Source organism: Cetorhinus maximus, chromosome 4 (assembly GCF_964194155.1).
Source record: "Cetorhinus maximus chromosome 4, sCetMax3.hap1.1, whole genome shotgun sequence".
NCBI lineage: Eukaryota > Metazoa > Chordata > Chondrichthyes > Lamniformes > Cetorhinidae > Cetorhinus > Cetorhinus maximus.
In genome coordinates, this window is record NC_135882.1 from 45,219,051 (window position 1) to 45,240,944 (window position 21,894).

The 21,894-nt window shown below is 41.6% G+C and overlaps 1 protein-coding gene and 1 long non-coding RNA gene across 4 annotated transcripts in view; one reads left to right on the plus strand and one right to left on the minus strand.

The window, feature by feature from the left end:
• LOC144679588 (uncharacterized) overlaps positions 1-21,056 on the minus strand; it is a 44,199-nt gene extending 23,143 nt beyond the window's left edge. Inside the window, exon 1 of the long non-coding RNA XR_013576372.1 lies at positions 20,943-21,056. This is a non-coding gene — a long non-coding RNA (uncharacterized LOC144679588). The remainder of the gene's footprint in view (positions 1-20,942) is intronic.
• LOC144679587 (upstream-binding protein 1-like) overlaps positions 1-21,894 on the plus strand; it is a 132,957-nt gene that overhangs the window by 99,671 nt on the left and 11,392 nt on the right. For all 3 annotated transcript variants that reach the window (XM_078540124.1, XM_078540122.1, XM_078540123.1), the window contains 3 exons: positions 3,743-3,836; positions 5,607-5,697; positions 9,196-9,317. In XM_078540124.1, the coding sequence (XP_078396250.1) occupies positions 3,743-3,836; positions 5,607-5,697; positions 9,196-9,317 (307 nt within the window). The remainder of the gene's footprint in view (positions 1-3,742; positions 3,837-5,606; positions 5,698-9,195; positions 9,318-21,894) is intronic.

A 21,894-nucleotide genomic window follows, 5' to 3' on the forward strand; every position in this document is an offset into this window, starting at 1 on the left:
GAGATCTCCAGCATTGACACCAGGCCCCATGAAGTCTCATGGCATCAGGTCAAACATGGGTAAGGAAGCTCCTGTTACAACCTACCGCCCTCCCTCATTTGATGAATCAGTGCTCCTTGTTGAACGCCACTTGGAAGAAGAACTGAGGATAGCAAGGGCACAGAATATACTCTGGATTAGCAGCACCACTACTGACCAAACTGGCTGCATCCTGAAGGACATATCTGCCAGAATGGACCTGCAGCAGATGGTGGAACCACAAGCACAAGAAATCTACTTGACTTCATCCTCACCAGTCTACCTGTCCATGACAGTACTGGTAGGAGTGAGCACACTGCATAGTCCTTGGGGAGACAAAGTCCCATCTTCACACTGAGGATATCTCCATCATGTGTGGCACTGCCAACGTACTAAATGGTATAGACTCGGAACATAACCAGCAGATTAAAACTGGACACCAATGAGGTGTTGTGTGCCTTCAGCAGCTGAAATGTATTCAACCACAACCTGTAACCTCATGATCCATATCATCATATCCCTCACTCTCCCATGACCATAAAGCCAGGGGATCAACCCAAGTGCTGAGTGGATGATTCATCTCTGCCTCCTCTGGAGGTCTCATCATCATAGGTGCCAGTCTTCAGACAATTTGGCTCACTCCACGTGATATCAAAACATGGCTAAAGGCATGGGAAACACCAAAGACTATGGGGCCTGACAGCATGCTGGTGGAAGCACTGAAGACTTGTGCTAATGAACTAGCCACGCCCTTAGCCAAGGTCTTAGCATGGCTACATCTCTAGCATCGAACTGACAATGTGGAAAATTGCCCAGGTATGCCCTGTTCACAAATCCAATCTGACCAATTATCACCCTAACTCCATTAGTCAGCTCTCAATCATCAGCAAAGTGATGGAAGGTATTGCTGACAGTGCTATCAAGCGACGCTTACTCAGAAACAAGTGCCAAGTAATATTTGTGCCACACAAGTGCCAGGCAATGACCATCTCCAACAAGAAAGAATGTAACCATCGTCCCTTGATGTTCAATGGCATTACTATCACTGAATCCCCCACTATCAACATCCTGGGGGTTAAATTGACCAGAAACTGAACTGGACTAGCCATATAAATACTGTGGCTACAAGAGCAGGTCAGAGACTAGGAATCCTGTGATGAGTAACTCACCACCTGACTCCCCAAAGCCTGTCCACCATCTATGAGGCACAAACCAGGAATGTGATGGAATACTCTCCACTCGCCTGGATGATTGCAGCTCCCACAACACTCAAGAAGCTTGACACCATCCAGGACAAAGCAACCCCCACATCCACAAACATTCACTCACTCCACCAAAGGCGCACAGTAGCAGCAGTGTGTACCATCTACAAGTTGCACTGCAGGAATTCACCAAGGCTCCTTAGACAGCACCTTCCAAACCCACGACCATTGCCATCCAGAAGGACAAGGGCAGCAGATAGATGGGAACCTGGAAGTTCCTTTCCAAGTCAGTCACCATCCTGACTTGGAAATATATTGCCGTTCTTTTACTGTCACTAAGTCAAAATCCTGGAACTCCCTTCCTAACAGCACTGTGGGTGTATCTACACCACATGGACTGCAGCAGTTCATGAAGGCAGCTCACCATCACCACCTCAACGGCAACTAAGGATGGGCAATAAATGCTGGCCAGCAAGCAAAGCTCACATCCCGTGAATGAATATACAAAAAAAATCTGCTCAGCGATGCTCAGTTGGTGTTTTGCCAGAGCCACTTGGCTCCAGCCCTCATACATCTTGATCCAAGCATGAACAAAAGAACTGTGTTCTAGAGGTGAGAGTGACTCTCCTTGACCCAAGGCAGCATTTGACCAAGTGTGGTAACAAGGGACCCTGGCAAAATTGAAGTCAGTGAAAATCAGGAAAACTCTCCACTGACTGGAGTCATACCTATCTTTGTTCTTGGAGGCCATTCTTCTTGGCCACAGGACAACATGGGAGTTCCTCAGGGTAGTGTCCTAGGCCAAACCATATTCTGCTCCACCATCAATGACCTTCCTTGCAATATATAGTCAGAAGTGGGGATATTTGCTGATGATTGCGTGGTGTTCAGTATAATTCACAACTCTTCAGATACTGAAGTAGTCCATGTCCGCATGCAGCAAGACCTGAACAATATTCGGACTTGGGCTGATACATGGTAAGTAACATTTGCGTCACACAAGTGCCAGGCAATGACTTACCTCCAACAAGAGAGAACCAAACCATCTCCCCTTGATAGTCAATGGCATTACAATTGCTGAAACCCTCATTTTCAAGATCATAGGGGATACCATTGACCAGAAATTTAACTGGCCCAGACATATAAATACTGTGGCTATAAAAATAGGCCAGAGGCTGGGAATTTTGTGGTAACTCACCTGACTCCCCTGAAGGCTGTCCAGGAGCATGATGAAATACACAGCACTTGCTGAGATGATTGCAGCTCCAACAACACTCGAAGGATAAAGCATTTGATTGGCACCCTTCCACCATCTTTAAGCATTCACTCTCTCTACAGCCAGTGCAGCAGTATGTACCGTTTGCAAGATGTACTGCAGCAATTCACCAGGGGTCCATCGACAGCACCTTCCAAGCCTGTGACCTCTACCACTTAGAAGGATAAAGACGAGCAGATGGATGGGAATGCCACCACCTGCAAGTTCCCCTCCAAGCCATACACCATCCTGACTTTGAATTATATTGCCATTCCTTCACTGTCGCTGGGTTAAAATCTTGGAACTGCCTCCTTAGCAGCACTGTTGATGTACATATGCTACATGGACTGCAGTAGTTCAAGAAAGCACACCACACTTTCTCAAGGGCATTTGGGGATGGACAATAAACACTTGCCTTGCCCCACACACTCATCCCAAATAAAGCTAATTTTAAAAATTGCATTGGAATGAATAACGCATGTTCTAAGTCTGAATTATGCCAGCTGACACCAATTTTCTGACCCCTGTCGCTTTACAGATTGTTAACCTGTTTGCATATCGTAAATCATTTTGTTCCTTGTACATTTTTAACTCCATTGTTCTCTGCTCTTTAATCAGATAACTTTGCAAAACTATGGATTTGACCTCTTGTGCTTTGCTCAGCAAATGCTTTTCATTTCATTTACATTTCAAATGCTTAAGTGCCAGAATTAACAATTTCCTAATACAGTGAACATTAGGCTCTTGCTGTTTAACATTACATGAATGTAATTCTCCTATTACTCTGGGGTGCATCAGCTCCCATCAGCTGGTTATGTCATCAGAATGTTCATAGCTCTATGAACAGACTAGTCGATGCAGTTTTGGAAGGAAAGGTTCTCATTTGAAATGGGGAAAATTAGAGGAATGCTCCTTGAGTTTCAATCACTAGGAGACAGTATTGTAAATGCTTCAATAGCCCTTCAATTGGAAATAGCCACCAGTTTAGCTTGCTGCCACTGAGCAAAAACAGATCAGGCAGCTAGGGTGTCTTGCAACAAACTTAGAGGTTGCATAAGTTAAAATATCAGAAAATTCTTTTTAAAAAAGGCACTCTTTATATTTTAAATATGGAAAGGATATTTTTTAAATATTAGAATGTTCTCTAATGCAGGAGTTATTTGTTACAGAAATGATCCCTGTGGTGCTGCAGAATTCTTGGATCCTTGACTGTAAATTTTAATGAAATGTCACCCTTTATACATATAAACTTTTTCCCCTCCTCCAGCAACTGTGTCCAACAGCTACAATACAGGAGGCCCAGCAATGGTTGCACAAGAATAGATTCTCGACCTATGCGAGATTATTTTCAAACTTCTCAGGTATTGATTGCTGTTCCTTTCCATTTCAATAAACGTAGTTTGCCAAAATAAAATTATAACAGGCGGCGGAACTAATCTGTTAAATTGGATTTTACGACAATTCTGGAACAATATAAGGGTGCAGAATTGAGTTTCCGTTTTTAACAGTGATGTTTTGGAAATGCTGAATGGACATTCTTTTTCCCAACAGGAGAGGAGTGCAGGGGGTTGTGGATAAAAAAAAGCTGCCTCAATTCTGCGAGTTGGCTGTGTTGCAGAGAGCAGTTTGCCTGCCACCTTAGCTATACTGTGTGTGGCACTAAGGGATTGGAGGAAAGATTAGAAAAGAAATTGACGAGTACTAATTCTGTTATGACTACTAAACATATAGGCCAGAATTTTGCCCTCGTTGGGCGGGCTCGGCGGGGGCGAGCGGAAGCAGTTGGGAAGCCCACCGCTGCCCTCGATCGGGGCCCAACTGCGATTTCACGCTGGTTGGCCAGTTAAGGCCCACCCAGCTTGAAACGCGTGCTACAGCGCTCAGCGCTGCCTGTATTGGGGTGGGTGGGTGGAGGAGGGCAAGCTGGGAACTTTGCACAAGCACGTGGATGAGCACAGGAAAAGCGCCCTGAGGCACAGAGCTGCCTCAGGGAGATGAAGATTTTAGAAATTAAAAATAAAGAATTTTAAAATGTTTTTAAAAAGCCCTCGTGAGACTCTGTCACATGAGCAGGGACATGTTATTAATGAAATGTTAAAGTTTTTACTTTTTAATAGCTGATGGAAACCTCATCCCGCCCATGGATGAGGTCTCCTAAAAAATCCAAAGGCCGCTTGGCCTTTTTGCTTGCCCGCCAACTGAGAGGTTGGACAGGCAGTGAAAATTTTAATTCAATTATTACTTTAATGGCCTTAATAGGCCTTTTAATTGTTGACGGGTGCGCTACTGACTCCCGTGTGCGGCTGCCAACCGAAATATCACGTAAGTGAGTGATGATGTCGGGACACTCTCCCAACATCATCGCGCATCATTTTACGCTCATTCAGGTCAGGTGCACGCCCACCCGACGAGTGAAAATTCTGGCCATAATACCCAGGAAGCTCCAAATAAATTATTTGTGTCCAAGTCAAATCATTGAGGTACTTGCTGTATATATTCTAGTAATAGTTGATCTTGTGTATAAGTCAACCCCTGACTTTTGGCCAAAAAATCCACACTCCTCCTCCTTACCACCTGCTCACCACTGAAGTCAAACTTGTTTTGGTGCAAACCTACTCCTTTGAAGGCAGATGTCCAGCTTCTCGTGTCTGCGCAGAGTAATAAAAATATACTTTTTGGCTGCTTTTTGCTGGTTTTGGGGGCAGGGTTGGCAGGAACAGTCTCCAGCCTGGCAACTCTGCAATCAGCTAGTATACCACCGTAAACAGTTAGGTAAGGAGACGATGGGAGAGATTTTATGTTTCAAATGCTTAGAAGTGCCAGAATTAATAGTCTCCTAATATAGTGAACATTAAGTTCTTGTTGTTTAACATTACACGAATGTAATTCTATTATCCTGGTGTGCATCAGTAACACCATCAGCTGGTTATGTCATATTACTTCTGTATAAGTCAACCCCCTACTTTTGGGCTAAAAACTTCTTCTCAGAAACTTGCCATATATGCTTGTGTAAAAGTTATCTTGGGTTGTGCTATGATTCCATTTCTTTCTGTTGGTTAAGAATGGCTCATTTCTTTGTGCTCACTGAAGGCTTCATAATTATTTTGTGTCTATGATTGATACTTTCACAGGTTCTGATTTACTAAAGTTGACACGAGATGACCTTGTCCAGATCTGTGGCTCAGCCGATGGGATTAGATTGTTCAATGCACTTAAAGCAAGGTAACATTTCAGAAGCCAAATAAAATGGCTCACTCATACTTCGTTTACATCATAGGCATCAAACTCAATTTATGTGGTGGGCTTGGCGTGACATCCTGGTACTTGAAGAGGGTCACATTCAGCAAACGTTATTTAGATATACTGGGATAGAAATTGGTATGTTTGTGCACAAAACATCTGCATTACTATCAACCTCTAGGAATGAGGTCCTGGACCTGATATGTACCTGTGTATGGCTGTTGCCATGTTGGTCTTCACTGTTTTTAGGCATACTTGGCGAGCCGCCTGAAATGAATGATGGATCAATTTAAATTTAAAGAAGGATTCTATGCTTGTTTCAGGACTCTTCTGCAACATGCTGAAAAATTAGATGGAACATGCACTAAATGAGTTGTGAGTAGTTTCTCTAGTTCTACAGTGATCATTATAGGAATCACTGAGGAAATGCTGAGGAAAAGATTCTTTATATCACTAACATCTGTGGAGAAGAGTGCTCTTCCCATCTCCACGGTGCTAATATGGTCCCTGACAATCTGCACCATCTCCCGTCATCTCTCTCCTGCTGTATTTGGAGTTTTGGATTGGTCACACAGCTCCCCATACACATTGAGAATCCTTAGCCTCTATACCTTGCCCACCAGTGAAAGCAGTCCTTCATTGTTTAACCACAGTAATGCCCTCAAGTTTCATACACCTCTTTACTGTTAACTCCCCTCTTAACACTGCTCCCACTAACCATGCTTCTGGTGCTGCTCTTTCCTATGCTGAAAATGTTGAGCCCCATGACCAGCACATTTCCAATTCCACACTCCCCCCTCCAAGCTCCAATGTCCCAACCACATTCCCTACTCCCAATCTCCCAGCACCTCTCTCCATCTTTCAGTCATCCTCTCCATTGCATCTTATTTCCAAGCTCCCTGCGCCTCACTGTACTCTGTTTCTTTCTTCCCTCCACTAGTTGGTTCTATTTCTAGTCACCACTAAGTGTTCACAGTGTCATGGAGTACTAATGTGGCATGAATTTTAAAAGGCACCATTTCTTTTGGGCTGTTACAAGTGTTCCCTGGGAAATTCTGAATCCCTAAGTCTGGCACGCTGTTAGCTGGATGAAGCAGTGCAATAGGTTGTATATATGCCTCTACTAGCTTAAATTATGCAATTTTCAGTTTAGGTGGTTACCTAGCCTCCTAACTACTATGTGCTGGTTACTGAAGAAGCAGTTGTGTGCTCACATTGCAAGCGCTGCTGATTGTAGCTAACCATGTTCCAAGGTCAAATATTGAGTAGCAGCTGAAATTTACTGTGTTCCGGAGCATGTGTGGTGCTTATTTTTGTTGTAAAGGTTGATAAGTATATATTTTGAAATAGTAAATTTTTAATTAGTCGCTTGGCAGTACAGAACTTGAGTATTGCTGAAAAAAGGGACATGCTGTCAAAGCTTTTTGTCTTGTGTTCATCAGAACAGATTTGCAAGAATACCAAATCTCAAAGGGAACAACAATTTATACTACATGAGAAGATGGTGCTGGTTGGTTGGCAAGTGGACTCTAATTGGTAGAGGCATTGCCATGGAGAATGTACCAGGGATCTGCCAAGCTTTTGTTTAAATTCATACCAGGCAGGTCAACTCTGATTGAATGCCTTGACGAATCAGAGTTGCTCACTCTCCTAAAATAAAATGAGCTCTTTTTTCCCCCCAAGCGTGAACTGTGGCTCAGTTGGTAGCACTCTTTCCACTGAGTCGCAAGGTTCCAAGTTCAAGTTCCACTCCAGAACTTGAGCACAAAGATCAAAGCTGACACTCCAGTGTGGTACTGAGGGTATGCAGCACTGTAAGGGAATGCTGTCTCTCGGATAATGTGAAACCGAGGCACCATCTGCCTGCTCTGGTGGATGTTAAAATCCCATGGCACTATTTCAAAGCAGAGCAGGGAGTTATCCCCAAGGTCCTGGCCAATATTTATCCCTCAATGAAGCAGGTTCTGACAGTGTCATATTGATGACTCAATGCTAACTCTCTGTTTCTCTCTAGACAGATGCTGTCAGACCTGCTGACTATTTCCAGCACACTGTTTTTATAAACAAATTATCTGGTCATTATCACATTGCTGTTTGTGGGAGCTTGCTGGATGCAAAATGCTGTGTTTTTCTGTATTATATCAGTGACCACACTTCAAAAAGTACTTCATTGTCTGTCAAGTACTTTGAAGTCTGGTAGTCATGAAAAGCACAAAAATTCAAGGGCTCTTTTTTCTTTTTTCACTTCTGTCCTCCAACTTTGGTTTTGATCTGTGAACCTCCCTCCTTCCATTGTTAACTGACTGACAATATTATCCCCATTGAGTCCTCCTGGCCCTGATGCCTGTCTGTCATCCACACAGTGCCTTTTGAGTTTATCTTGTCTTCTGGCTTCTTGTATATTTGTTCATGTGCACCATAAGCACCTCTTACTGGTTTCACGTTTGCACTATAATAATTCTAAATAGTTTTTCTGCACCAGAAAATTTAAATTAATCTTCTAGAATAAAAAGGTATCAAGAGTTTTTCAGTGTAATTCAGATGTAAAAACTTTTGAATTATCAGGAGTAGACAGTGTTGACATTCTTGGCCCCAGTAACTCAGCTGAAATGCCGCATCTCTCCTCTATTGGTAAAACTGCTTCCAAGACCTTTTTTCTATTTTGTGCTAAATGCTTTCTACTCAGCTGTTTACTCTTAAAAAGGGTAAGTCTGTTCTAGATGTGATCACTACTCCCATATTGAGATGGGATCTTCCAATAATTCTCTTGCACTGAGACAGGATGCAAGGAAAAGCTCATCACTTGATTGGTTGAAGGCGAGATGTGAGAGGCAGAAGATCCATCTCTTGCATCTTTCTTTGTTTTATCAATACCACTCTTCTAAACTTCGCTGTTCAAAAATCATTGCACTGTTTCCTATTTTAAAGCTGGTTTGCTATCTCCTGGTTGCTACTTCCTGAATCACTTTTTTCTACTTTATTTAACTTTGATATCCCTTTCCCTTAACTTTTTAAATCCAAACAAGTAGCTATGATGAAGCATTTGTAATATTGAGCCTCTCCATCCACGTTATGGTAACAGTGAGGGCAATAGTTTGATTCCATCAGCCTGCTGAGGCTAAATCGCAACAGTCATGTTATGAACATAAACTTAGTGTATTCTATATACTATCTCCATCATTAAAGAAAAAATTCAAAGGCTATTTAGTTATCTTTGTGGGTTGCGTGCTTCCTAATATTTGTTGGACATCGAACAAAGGTGTTTCGTACAGAAATTGTATGGCCTGATAAAAGGGAAACTAGCTTGTTCCCTCTTTTTTATATAATGTTCCTTCAACCAGTAATTGAAAATATGATGTAAAGCCACTGTCATAATTGAAAGTCCCATCACCCTATCATTTTAAAGAGAACCAATGTACCATGTCTTCATGTAACATACTCTCTGACATAAGGCAAATACCATCTTATTACCTAATGCAGGTCTGTTAGACCGAGGTTAACCATCTATGTTTGCCAAGAATCCCAGCATGCAAGAAGTATTTCGCAGCTGGCTAGCTTGCAAGATAATGAAAACGGAGAGGGAGACAGTCGTGCAATATATGGTAAGTGATTTTGTGTAGCTTTCTTGGAAAGCTCTTGAAAAAATTGATTATTTAGATATGTTCCTTTTCCTTGACTGTAGATCTGTGCATATGGTGGGCTTAACATTGTTGATAGCAAATGGGAAACTGATTGCCGCTTTAGGAGCCAGTTTCCATTTTCCAGGATTAAATCTGTTAATAGCTCTCAATAGATTCACTTAGCTCAGTGCTGCAGCTACTCCTGTATTTGCTAATTTTCAGGCAAGAGTAGAACATTGGTTCACCTAGCCTACTTATCCAGCTTCTCACTTCTTGATATATTTCAAAGGCCCTGAATTTTCTTTGCTGGCTGGAACTTGTCCAGTCCCCTTTTGAACCCTGTGGTTGTTTCTTGTTCCCTCGGGTAGTTCCACACGTTTTTATTGACTTTTTAAAAATTGCATAATAAAGGGTTGGGTTTTCAAGTACAAAAGCTGCAATAAAGCTACCTTCAAGCAGCTACTACTATAAATTGATTAAAATCAGCGACTTGCAGTATAAAATTATTAACACCATTTTGTCTTATGTTTGGAGCCGTTGATATGGCTAACGGGTATTACATTATATACTGGGTGTAGAGTTTATTGTCAGCCAGCTGTAGGTTATGGTTGCAAGTTGTTAGTTCTGTTGTGAACATAATGGGTGTTAAGCTCCTGGAGGTGCCTGTAACTCTGTCAACACAAAGGCATGGCCAAAAGATGTTAACTGTATACAACTAAAGTCATTTATATCCAGAAAAGTAAAATACCGGGCTGTCATTTCAAGCAGTAATTCAATGGTGCTATTACTACACAGTTGTAAATCTTGTGCTTTGCTCTCTTGGTTTGTCATGACAAATTATCAATTAAATTATTATAATTACTCCCTGATACCAGGGACAATGATATGATGTGGGAAGATGTGGTAAACCAAAGAGTAGAGACAAGGCAAGAGAGACAGATATTAATATGGGAAATGATAAACAGACTGTGACAGGAAGGGACAGAGAGTACAGACTTGAGTGAATCAGCAGATAAAGCTAGACGCTACTAAAATAATAAAAGACCAAAACTAAAGGTGCTGTAGCTAAATGCACGTAGCATTTGAAACAAAACAGATGAACTGAGCGCAAATAGAAATAAATAGGTACAATCTGACAGCCTTTACAGAGACATGGCTATAGGATGACATAGATAACCTAAATATTGAAGGGTATGTGACATTTAGAAAGGACAGGAAGTTAGGAAAAGGTGGAGGGGTGGCTCTGTTAACTAATGATGACATTAGAGAGCGTTCGCCTCTAGGTTCAGGAAACCAGGATGTAGAAGTGGCTTGGGTTGAGATGAATGATTAAGGCAAGAAGTCACTTGTGGGAGTGGTGCACAGGCCCCCTAATTGTAACTACACAGTAAGAGAGTATAAAAGAAGAGACAATGGGAGCTTGCCAGAAAGATACAGCAATAATCATGGGGGATTTTAATCTTATATATAGACTGGAAAAATCAGGGGGGCAAAGGTAGCGTAGATGAGTTAATAGAATGTTTTTGGGATAGTTTCGTAGAACATCACATTCTGAAACCAACCAGAGAGCAGGCTATACTAGACCTGGTATTGTGCAACAAGATATGTTTAATTGATGATCTCCTAGTAGCAATCCTAATAGGTGGTAGCAATCATAATATGATTGAATTTTATATTCATTTTGAGGGAGAAATGAGTGTGTCGAAGACTAGTATTTTAAACTTAAATGAGGGCAATTATGAGGGCATAAAATTAGAGCTAGCTAAAGTGAACTGGCAAATGAGGTTCAGGGATCAGTCAATAGAAGTTCAGTGGCAAACATTTAAATGGATATTTCAGAATACATAGAATATATACATTCCAATGGGAAAGAAAAGGCCCAGGGGAAGGGCCCACCATCCGTGATTAAGTAAAAAAGTTAAAGACAGTATCAAACTTAAAGAAAAAGCATATGACTATGCAAAGACGTGTGGCAGATCAGAAGATTGGAAAGAATATAAAGAACAGCAAAGAATGACAAAAAGATTAATAAGGAGGGATTTGGAGTATGAGAAAAAGCTAGCTAGTAATGTTAAGATGGATAGTAAAAATTTCTACAGATATTTAAATAAGAAAAGTTAACAAAGTGAGTGTTGGTCCTGTAGAGATTGCGTCTGGGGAATTGGTGAATTAAACAGGTATTTTGCTTCGGCCTTCACTATAGAAGACACAAGTAACATCCCGGAAATAGCTGTAAATCAGGAAATGGGAGAGAGGAATTCGGGGAAAATTACAATCATGGGGAAATGGTATTGGCGAATTGTTGGGGCTGCGGGCTGCATACTCCAAATCCCTCCTTATTAATCTCCAGATCCAGATAGACTTCACCTTAAGGTCTTGAAAGAATTGACTAGTGAGATAGTTGATGCCCTGGTTTTAATTTTCCAAAATTCCCTAGATTCGAGGAAGTTTCCATTAGATTGGAAAATAGCAACTGTAACCCCTTTATTCAAAAAGGAAGGGAGACAGAAAGCAGGAAGCTACAGGCTAGTTAGCCTAACATCTGTCATAGGGAAAATGTTAGAAGCTATTATTAAAGATGCTATAGCAGGGCATTTAGAAAAACTCAAGGCAGTCGGGCAGAGTCAACATGGTTTTGTAAAAGGGAAATTATGTTTAACCGTTTATTGGAGTTCTTTGAAGGAGTCACATGTGCTGTGGATTAAAGGAACCAGTGGATGTAATGTACTTAGATTTCCAGAAGGCATTTGTTAAAGTGCCACATCAAAGGCTATTGCAGAAAATAAAAGCTCATGGTGTAGGGGGTATCATATTGACTAGCTAACAGGAAGCAGAAAGTTGGCATAAATGGGTCTTTTTCTGGCTGGCAGGATTTGACAGGTGGTGTGCCACAGGGATCAGTGCTGGGGCTTCAACTTTTTACAATTTATATAAATGACTTGGTTGAAGGGACCAAAGGAACGGTTGCTAAATTTGTTGATGACACAAAGATAGGTAGTAAAGTAAATTGTGAAGCGGATATAAGGAGGCTACGTTAAGCGAGTGGGCAAAGATCTGGCAAATGGAGTCTTATGTGGGCAAATTCATTTTGGCAGGAAGAAGAAAAAGAAGCTTATTTTTTAAATGGTGAGAGATTGCAGAGCTCTGAGATTCAGAGGGATCTGGGTGTCCTAGTGCATGAATCACAAAAGCTTAGTATATAGGCACAGCAGGTAATCAGGAAGGTTAATAGAATGTCATCATTTATTGCGAGGGGATTTGATTATAAAAGTAGGGAGGTATGGTTATGCTGCAGTTGTACAGGGCACTTGTGAGACCACATCTGGAGTATTGTGTACAGTGCTGGTCTCCTTATTTCAGGAAAGATGTAAGTGCATCAGAAGCAGTTCAGAGAAGGTTTATTAGACTAATACCAGGAATGGGCGGGTTGTCTTATGAAGAAGGGTTAGACAGGCTAGGTTTGTATCCACTGGAATTTAGAAGATTTGATTGGAACCTTTAAGACCCTGTGAGTGGCCTTGACAGGGTGGATGTGGAGAGGGTGTTTCCTATTGCGGGGGAATCTAGAACTAGGGTTAAGACCATGAGATGAAGGTGCAGAAGTAGGCCATTCGGCCCATCAAGTCTGTTCTGCCATTCAATGAGATCATGGTTGATCTGATAATCCTCAATTCGACTTTGCTGCCTTTTCCTCATAATCCTTGATCCCCTTACTGATTAAAAAATTATGTCTACCTCAGCCTTGAATATACTTAACGACCCAGCCTCCACAGCTCTCTGTGGTAAAGAATTCCACAGATTCACTACTCTCCGAGAGAAGAAATTCCTCCTCATCCCTGTCTCAAATGGGTGACCCCTTACACTGAGATTATGCCCTCTGGTCCTAGACTCTCCCACAAGGGGGGACAACCTTTCAGCAACTACCCTGTCAAGCCCCTTAAGAATTCTGTGTTTCAATAAGGTCACTTCTCATTCTTCTAAACTCCAGTGAGTACAGGCTCAACCTCTCCTCATAAGAAAATCCCTCCATACCTGGGATCATACCTGGGGTCACTGTTTAAAAATAAGGGATTGCTCATTTAAGCCAGAGATGATTTTTTTCTCTGAGAGGGTGGTGAATCTTTGGAACTCTCGTCCTTAAAAGGCAGTGGTAGCAGAGTCTTTGAATATTTTTAAGGCAGAGCTAGATTTATTCTTCATTACCAAGGGGGTGAAAGGTTATCGGGGGTAGGCAGGATTGTGGGGTTGAGGTTACAATCGGATCAGCCACGATCTTATTGAATGGTGGAGCAGGCTTGAGGGCCTACCCCTCCTAATTTGTATGTTCCGGAGGAGTATCAATGGAAGTATACTTGATTGCGTTTTCACTTCAGGCACTTAATAAGCACCTGATGTTACCAGCACCTGGGTGTAGGAAATCTGGCAGCTGTAACTGGACATTTTCAAAGATGCCTACATGTTAAGACAATGATTTCCTAAGGAGGCTGTGCATACTCCTGCAACAGGATCTGGGAACTGCTTCTGGGACAGAAGGCCATGAATATACCACTTATGTTGAACCTTTATGTTACATGCTCAATTCAAGCATCTGTTGAAGATATTAGTGATATCTCTCATTTTCAGTGCACACTTACAACATGCAGGTCACTAATGATGTTTTTTGCTAGAACCAAAGTGTGTCAGTTTTCTTTAAAAATGCAGACTGTACCATGTAAACACTCCACATTTTTTGTGTGACATAATTCCCCAGAGTACAGGACATTTTTGTCTCCATTTGCTTATGGATGAGAAATTTCCACTATTTGGTGGAATGCTGACTTTTCGATCATGGAATTCCGCTCTTTTAATATTTTTTCTGACCACAGCTTGGCTGGTGGAGCCATCACTCAGCCCCTCTCTAATCTGCCTCCAACCTGACTCGATTTCTATCATTGGGAGAAGCAGAGGCCATGCTCCCAGTAGCTGCTGCTCCCATGTGCAGCCTGCAGAATGCTTTCTTACGCTAGGCCATCTTCCTGCTGCCCCTTCCGCTGCAAGAGCTGGTGGTGTGGGGTGGTTGGATCTTTTTGCCCAATCCAAGGCCTGATAGAAAATCCAGCTGGCTGTGGTATTGACCACATCCTTCACTCAGCAGCAGTTGCTGCTTTTGGAGGGAGTGGAGGGTGCGATGAGGCGCTACTGGAGCAGTGGGGTGGGTGGGTGAGAGGAAGGGTATAAAGTGGGGCTGAAGCCTTGGGGGAGGAGGGCAGAGAGTTGGACGGGGGCGGGGGGATTTGTGGGGGAGGCAGCTGGGGGTGCTGTTGAGATCTGCAGCTTGGGAATTGGGTCCTGACAGCCGCTTCTCTCCCATGTCGATGTTTTATAAAGATTCAGGAATTGAGTCTAATTTCCAAAATGTTTCCCTTTTATTCATTACCATTATTGCTGTTTTTCCACTCCAGCTCCCTCATATTTGGGCAAGGTGGAAAAATCCAGGTTGGGGTGATGGTGGAGAAGGAGGAGGGGTTGAGTGAGTGGGGTGGGAGGGCATATGTGGGGGGGGCTGACTGGGGTGGGAGGGTATGAGTGAATGGAGGGATGAGTAGCGAGTACACAAGTGAGATGGGAGGGCAACAGTCAGTGAGTAGGGCCTGAGTTGGGATGGGAGTGTGTGAGAGGGAGGGCATGAGTGAGTGTGTGGGGGGAGGTGGACTGGAAAGAGGTGTCTGTGTATGGGGCGAGAGGAGCTGATTACAATGTGGGTGGGTAGGGGAGGAGGGGCTTTACTGAATTCTCTGTCACCATGGAATATGGAGACTTTGGCTGAAACCTACAGGACTACATAAAATAACATTTTTACAAAGTACTTTTAAAACACATTTTCATATTTATATGATTATTATATGTTGATCTATAATACACAACTTTAATAATAACATAGCAAATGTTACTAAGCTGCTTTATTGCTGTTTTGTTTTTGCTGGTGTTTGGAGTCTGGTTAATTTTCAGTTTTTTAAATTTGTTCATGGGATGTGGGCATCGCTGGCAAGGTCAGCCGCTGCTCATCTCTAATTGCCCTTGAGAAGGTGGTGGTGAGGTTATATGGGATCACATTGGAAAATAACTTGCTAAGTGCTGCCATAGCCCTTTGCTTCACTTCACGTATACATAATCTAGCAAGCTCTGTTGTTAGTATGGACTGCATCCTATATTCTACACACTAACTGCATTGAATGCTGAATTGCTGAAGTCACATGGTGATTTTATACAGTGATAGAACATAAACAATGGGAGAATTAATGTTTCTCTCCACTTGAAGTCTAATGATTCCACCCATTTGAAATTGTCTAGAATCCAACCTTTTTACGTGAAGGGTCACATTTCAATTTTTTTCTCACTGATGGGGCCAGTGAGCAAATTTTGGAAAGATGAGCATTAGAAATTTATTGACCCTGGCCCGTAGACTGTATGTTGGGCAATCCCATTATAAACTATTTGCATTGTTGTGATGTGGCAGGTGATGTGAGCCTAGTGGACCAAATCCACAAGGGAAACTTGGCCACGCTATCACAATGGTTTTGCAATTTGTATTTATTATGAGACGATTTGGGCACTGAATTCAGAGGTAATGAGTCCACTAACACCTTTAGAGTTTTAAAAAACTAAATTAAAACATTTATTAACAAAAGAAAAGATCTCAATCACATACATAAGATTGTAGTTATTTAACATAACAAATTCCAAAATTTCAGAGTAGTTTTTGAATTTTGACCCACTAATTTCTCCTGAATTAATTTCAGTGGGCCCCTTACCTCATGACCATAAACTAATTCAAAAGGACTAAATCCTGTTGATTCATTAGGATCATCACTAATAGCAAATAACAAGAATGGAATTCCCCATCCCAATCCTGTGGATAGTCTTGATTTAGGATGATAGGCTGTTGACTTAAATTGTTTTGTCCCCAAGCTGTTCAGCACCTCCTTAAACAACTGTTGACATGAAATTTGAACCCTGATCCAATTGTATTTCTTTTGGTAAACCATATCTGGTAAAGAATTTAGTCAGCTCTTCCGTAATTCTCGCTGTAATATTTCACAAAGTTATCACTTCTGGAAACCTTGTAGACACATCCATTATTGTCAGCAAGTACTGGTTTCCACTTTTATTCTTAGGGATTGGCCCTACACAATCAATCAAGACCCTAGTAAAAGGTTCCTCAAATGCTTGAATAGGAATTAAAGGTGCCAGTTTAATCACTGCTTGACTTTTTCCTGTCACCTGACACGTGTGACATGTTCTACAGAATTTGATTACATTCCTATGCAATCCAGGCCAATAGAAATATCCTTGTATTTTGGCCTGAGCCTTAATTCCTGAATGTCCCCCTATTGGAATTTCATGAGCTACACTCAATATCTAATTTCTGTATATAGATGGTATAACTATCTGATGCACTACCATCCATTTTTCATCTGCTGAAACATGAGATGGTCTCCACTTCCTTATTAACATATTACTTTAAGATAATAACATTCTGGAATATATTCTACCTCTGTTTCTGAGTAAGCTGTCTGATATAACTGCTTTATTCGTGGATCCTTCTGCAGTAACTCTACCAACTTAACTGAACTAAACACTTCAGCTTCATTCTCCTCCATTCTTTCTCCCTGGAAAATCTTATCCTATTAGCTAATTGAATATCAGCATATTTTCCCTATCTTTTAAATTCCTCCTCTTTCTGTTTTGGCCTGTTGAGTTTGTGATCCTGTTACTATACAATCAGGAAACAATCGAGTATTCTTTTTCTGCAACACCTCTGTTGAATGCACTTCCACAGGCTGTTTGACTACAGTAGGCTTCACCATTTGGAAGTGATCACTTCATCCTCAGAGCCTCCCTCAGCATCTGAGATCTCTTTTTTTAACTTCCAATTTTTTAAGCTAATATTCTCTCTCCCTCTCCTTCCTCCCTTGCTAATTTCTCCAGTGCCAATTCCCTTTCCTGTTTTCTTTCTCCTGGCTTACTGCTTGCACCCTTTGAAATGCCCTTTTTCTTTTGCTTCCAATTCCAGTTTTTTTTATTTCCGTTGCTTGTTCATGTTCAAGCTTCTTCATTTGTAGCTGAAGTTTCACTACCTTCAGCTGTGACTCACGAGTTTCAGGTGCCAAATTCAAATCATTTCAATTATGTCTGCTTTCTTGGCCCCTACAGTTAACCTCAACTGTAACTTATCCGCCAATTCTGCTAACTTACTCTTAGATACTTTTTGTAAGCCAATCAGAGTTATGCCTTTTACTCCCAGGGGAGTCTTAGCTATGAATGAAGCCATTTTTGCAGTCTCACCACTTAACAAAAGAAAAGATTTCAAGCACATACATAAGATTACAGTTACTTAATACTATAATAAATCACAAAATTCCTAATTAAACTGATCCTAACCATACACTCTCTTTAAGGCAACAGTCCCAAATAAATAGCAAGCCAGCAACCACAACACCCCCTCGACAGTGGAATTCCAAAGGCTTTTCTCCAACTTTAGTTACTGGACACAGCAGACTTTTGCAAAAATGGCTGGAGGTTTTTCTAAGGTTATTTCACACACTCCTGTTAGATCTTACATGGCCCCCACAACATCACCTTCCTTCCACCTTTATGTATGTTTCTCTCTCTCTCTTTAATCTGTAAATGTCATTGTTCTATGTCTTTGGAAATGTACTTTTTCCATAATATAAAAATTTCACATTGCCACTATGGTCAGTACCTTCTGGGAAAAATCATCCTACCATCCCTTTGAACCCCAAGCAACTCCTTCACTTATCAAAAAATGCAACTTTTCTTCACACCTTACATGCTAAGACCTCATCCATGTTTACTCATTAACATTTCAAATGCCTTTTACCCCTAACTACTTTTGATAATTTCAAACTTGCAGCCTATCTGACTCTAATTAACTAAATCACAAAGACAGGACCATCTACACTCACACCCATAAACCTACTTTACAATAAGCCACAATAACATTATGAAACATATAGTTCCATGACAGCGTTATCTTTCAGTTCTGATGAAGGGCTACTGTTTTAAACATCAACATGACTTGCTGAGTGTTTTGCAGTATTTTCTATTTTACTTTTTTCTCTTTTGATATATTCCTGTTCGATGTGCCCAAAACGCCTGAACATATTTGTTACAGGAGTTTAATCAGTTAATGCACACTTGGTGACCATGAAAATGCGGGCATGATCCAACAGGGCTGCAAAGGCGATTGCAGAATTGCAAGGAGACGCTGCAAGGCTCATACCCAGGCTTCTGGGAACAGCCGAAGTGCGTCACGGTCTCCGGAAACAGTCGAGTTGCGGACATACGAAATAGGAGCATAAGTAGACCATTTTTCCCCTTGAGCTTGCTCAGCCGTTCATTCATTTCGAATTCCACATTCCTATCTACCCCTGATAACCTTTGATTCCCTTGCCTAACAAGAATCTACCTACCCCTGCCTTAAAAATATTCAATGACCCCGCCTCCTCCTGAGGCAGAGAATTCCAAAGTCGCACAAGCCTCATAAAAAATTTCTCCTCCTCTCTGTCCTAAAAGGGTAGTCCTTAATTTTAAAGCAGTGCCCCTTATTACCTCAATTAAGTCACCCCTCACTCTTCTAAACTCCAATGGAAACAAGCCCAGTCTGTCTAACCTTTCCTCATAAGACAACCTGCTCATTCCAGGTATCAATCTAACAAACCTCCTCTGAACCGCCTTCAGTGTATTTACATCCTTCCTTAAATAAGGTGACCAAAACTACGCACAATATCGAGATTTGGTCTCACCAATGCCCTGTGTAATTGAAGCATAACATCCTTACTTTTATGTTCAATTCCTCTCACAATAAAGGATAGCATTCCATTAGCCACCTTAATTACTTGCTGTACCTGCATTCTACCTTTTTGTGACTCATGCACTAGAACACTTAGATCCCTCCGTATCACGGAATTCTGCAGTAGTTCTCCGTTTAAGTAATACTCTGCTTTTTTATTCCTCCTGTCAAATTTCACATTTTCCCGCATTATACTCCATCTGCCATATTTTGCTCACCCACCTCAGCCTATCTATATCTGTCTGTAACCTCCTTATCTCTTCACAACATACGTTCCTATCTATCTTTATGTCATCTGCAAATTTAGCTACCGTGCCTTCACTCCCCTCATCTAAGTCATTGATATAAATTGTAAAATGCTGAGGTCCCAGCACAGACCCCTGTGGGACTTCTCTCATCACATCCTGCCAATCAGAAAAAGACCCATTTATGCATACTTTGTTTTCTGCCAGCCAGCCAATCATCTGTCCGTGCTAATATGTTACCTCCTACACCATGAGCTTTTATTTTCCGCAATAACCTTTGATGTGACACCTTATCAAATGCCTTCTGGAAATCCAAGTGCAGCACATACAGGCTCCCCTTTATCCACAGTGCATGTTACTCCTTCAAAGAATTCCAATAAATTGGTTAAATATGATTTCCCTTTCACAAAGCTATGCGGACTCTTACCTTGAGTTTCTCTAAGCCCCTATCCATAACCTCCTCAGAGATCAGAGTTTTTTTATTATTCATTCACGGGATGTGGGCTTCGCTGGCTGGGCCAGCATATATTGCCCATCTCAAGTTGCCGCCAGCCGGTCCGCAGACCAGGTAAAACCTTCAGTGGACCATATGTTGGATAATCCTGATCTAGAAGCATTTGCATTTCACTACAGGTCATAAAAAGTGATTTTATTACTACTCATTCCTGATTTGTGGCCACATGTGCATAATGCTATCCATTCGTGAACAGAGGGGGATACAGCTCCATGAATGTATGTTCTAAGTCTGTAACCATAATGAAGAAGGTACACCCTCCGACCCTGCAACTACCACATAGGCCAGTTGAAGAGGAGAAGTTACAATCCCCGATCACACAGCGACCACAGAGACTCAGGCTTCCTTTAACCGGTTTTATTTAAGCATATGCAAGGGAGCTGCAATCATTCCTAAGAATGAAGACCCAGCTCCCAGATTGATTACATTTCATTACTTTTGTACTTTTTCTTATCATAATACATTTGAGTACATTTGAATGCATCCAATCGGTAACCGACACACCGGTCCCATGCTAACTCTATTCTATTGAGTACATAAACATGTGATTTTGCTAACCAATTATTCTAAAGGATGCATACCTAATTTTCTTAACCAATCAAAATTAAAACATGTATGCAAAGACCTTGGTTCTCACAACTCAAGACTGTGTTTCATCAAAGCCCCCTCTTTGTCCATTGTTCATCTTTACTCGAAAGAAGTTGCAATCTGTGACTGTTGGTAACTCGAAAGAGTTTCCCATATCTAAGCTAAAATCATCTGCCCCTTCCTATGTGAGAGGGGAGTACACTTAATCTAATTTATGTCCTGCTTGTGTCTCCAGTCTGACACTCAAGGCTGTGTAATGTTCATCTGGTAACCTTCAACTCTTAATATGTTTAGCAGCCATGTCTGCCTGGAGATTTTAAGGGTTTTTCAGCACATTCTTAGTGTTCTCTTTTTGCATTTTTAATTTCCCCCTAACACAACAGAAAAAAAAATTGAATACCCTTTACCTTGGGGTTGCTTTGATTTCTTCATTTTTCATCAGTTCATGATTACACTTCTATTTGAAGGTGCATGGAGGTTGGATTGAGGATATGTGCTAGAACTGTGGTTGGTGACACCCACTGCAAAACCGAGGGACAAGGGTCAAAGAATTGTGTAGTGCATGCCTCTACCAGAGCCTTTGTGGGGCACATCAGTATCATATGGTTCAAGTATAGATTTTGAATGCTACAGTGCACTCCATCCAGAATTATTACAGCTTATTATTTCTTGAATAGCATTGCCTCACAGGGGCATAGCTTTGCAGCAGACAGAAGGAAAAATGCAGGAGCAACCAGGGTCAGATGACTACTCTGACCAGCAGAACTAACAGTCAATGCCTGAAACATCAGTGCAAAAGTTACTTGCACATAGGCTCAATATCCTTGCCAAATGAAGCGATGTCTCCTCTGACTGTTCATCGTGAATACTACAGCATTGCTCCCCAAATATTTTAATCTGGCTCATACCAAAAGCATTGTCAGCACACATTCCAGTATGTCATCCCATCTTAGCAATTCTTCGGTGGTGCAGCTGTGTTCATTGGGTCTTGCCCCAGTGTTTCCCCCTTCGTAAAAGTGTCTTCTGTTTCCTAATATTCCGCTCAGTGGGAGGAAGTGAGATAGCTTGATGCCAGATGTCAGTGTCTGCCCTTGTTCTGCACTCCACCACCGGAGGAAAGAGTTGTTCTGTGCATCCTATCAATTCCTTTAATCGTCTTAAACAGTTCAGCTATATTTTCTTTATTTGAGGGAATTCAAGCTTAGTCAATGTAACCTGTCCTATCAGTTCATAGAATCATAGAAACTTAGGGCAAATGGTCTCCATCTGTGCTATATCATATCCGTATCAGCTCTTTGAAAAAAACACCCGTGCTTAGTCCCACGTCTCCACTTTTTCCCCGTAACCCTGTTCTTCATT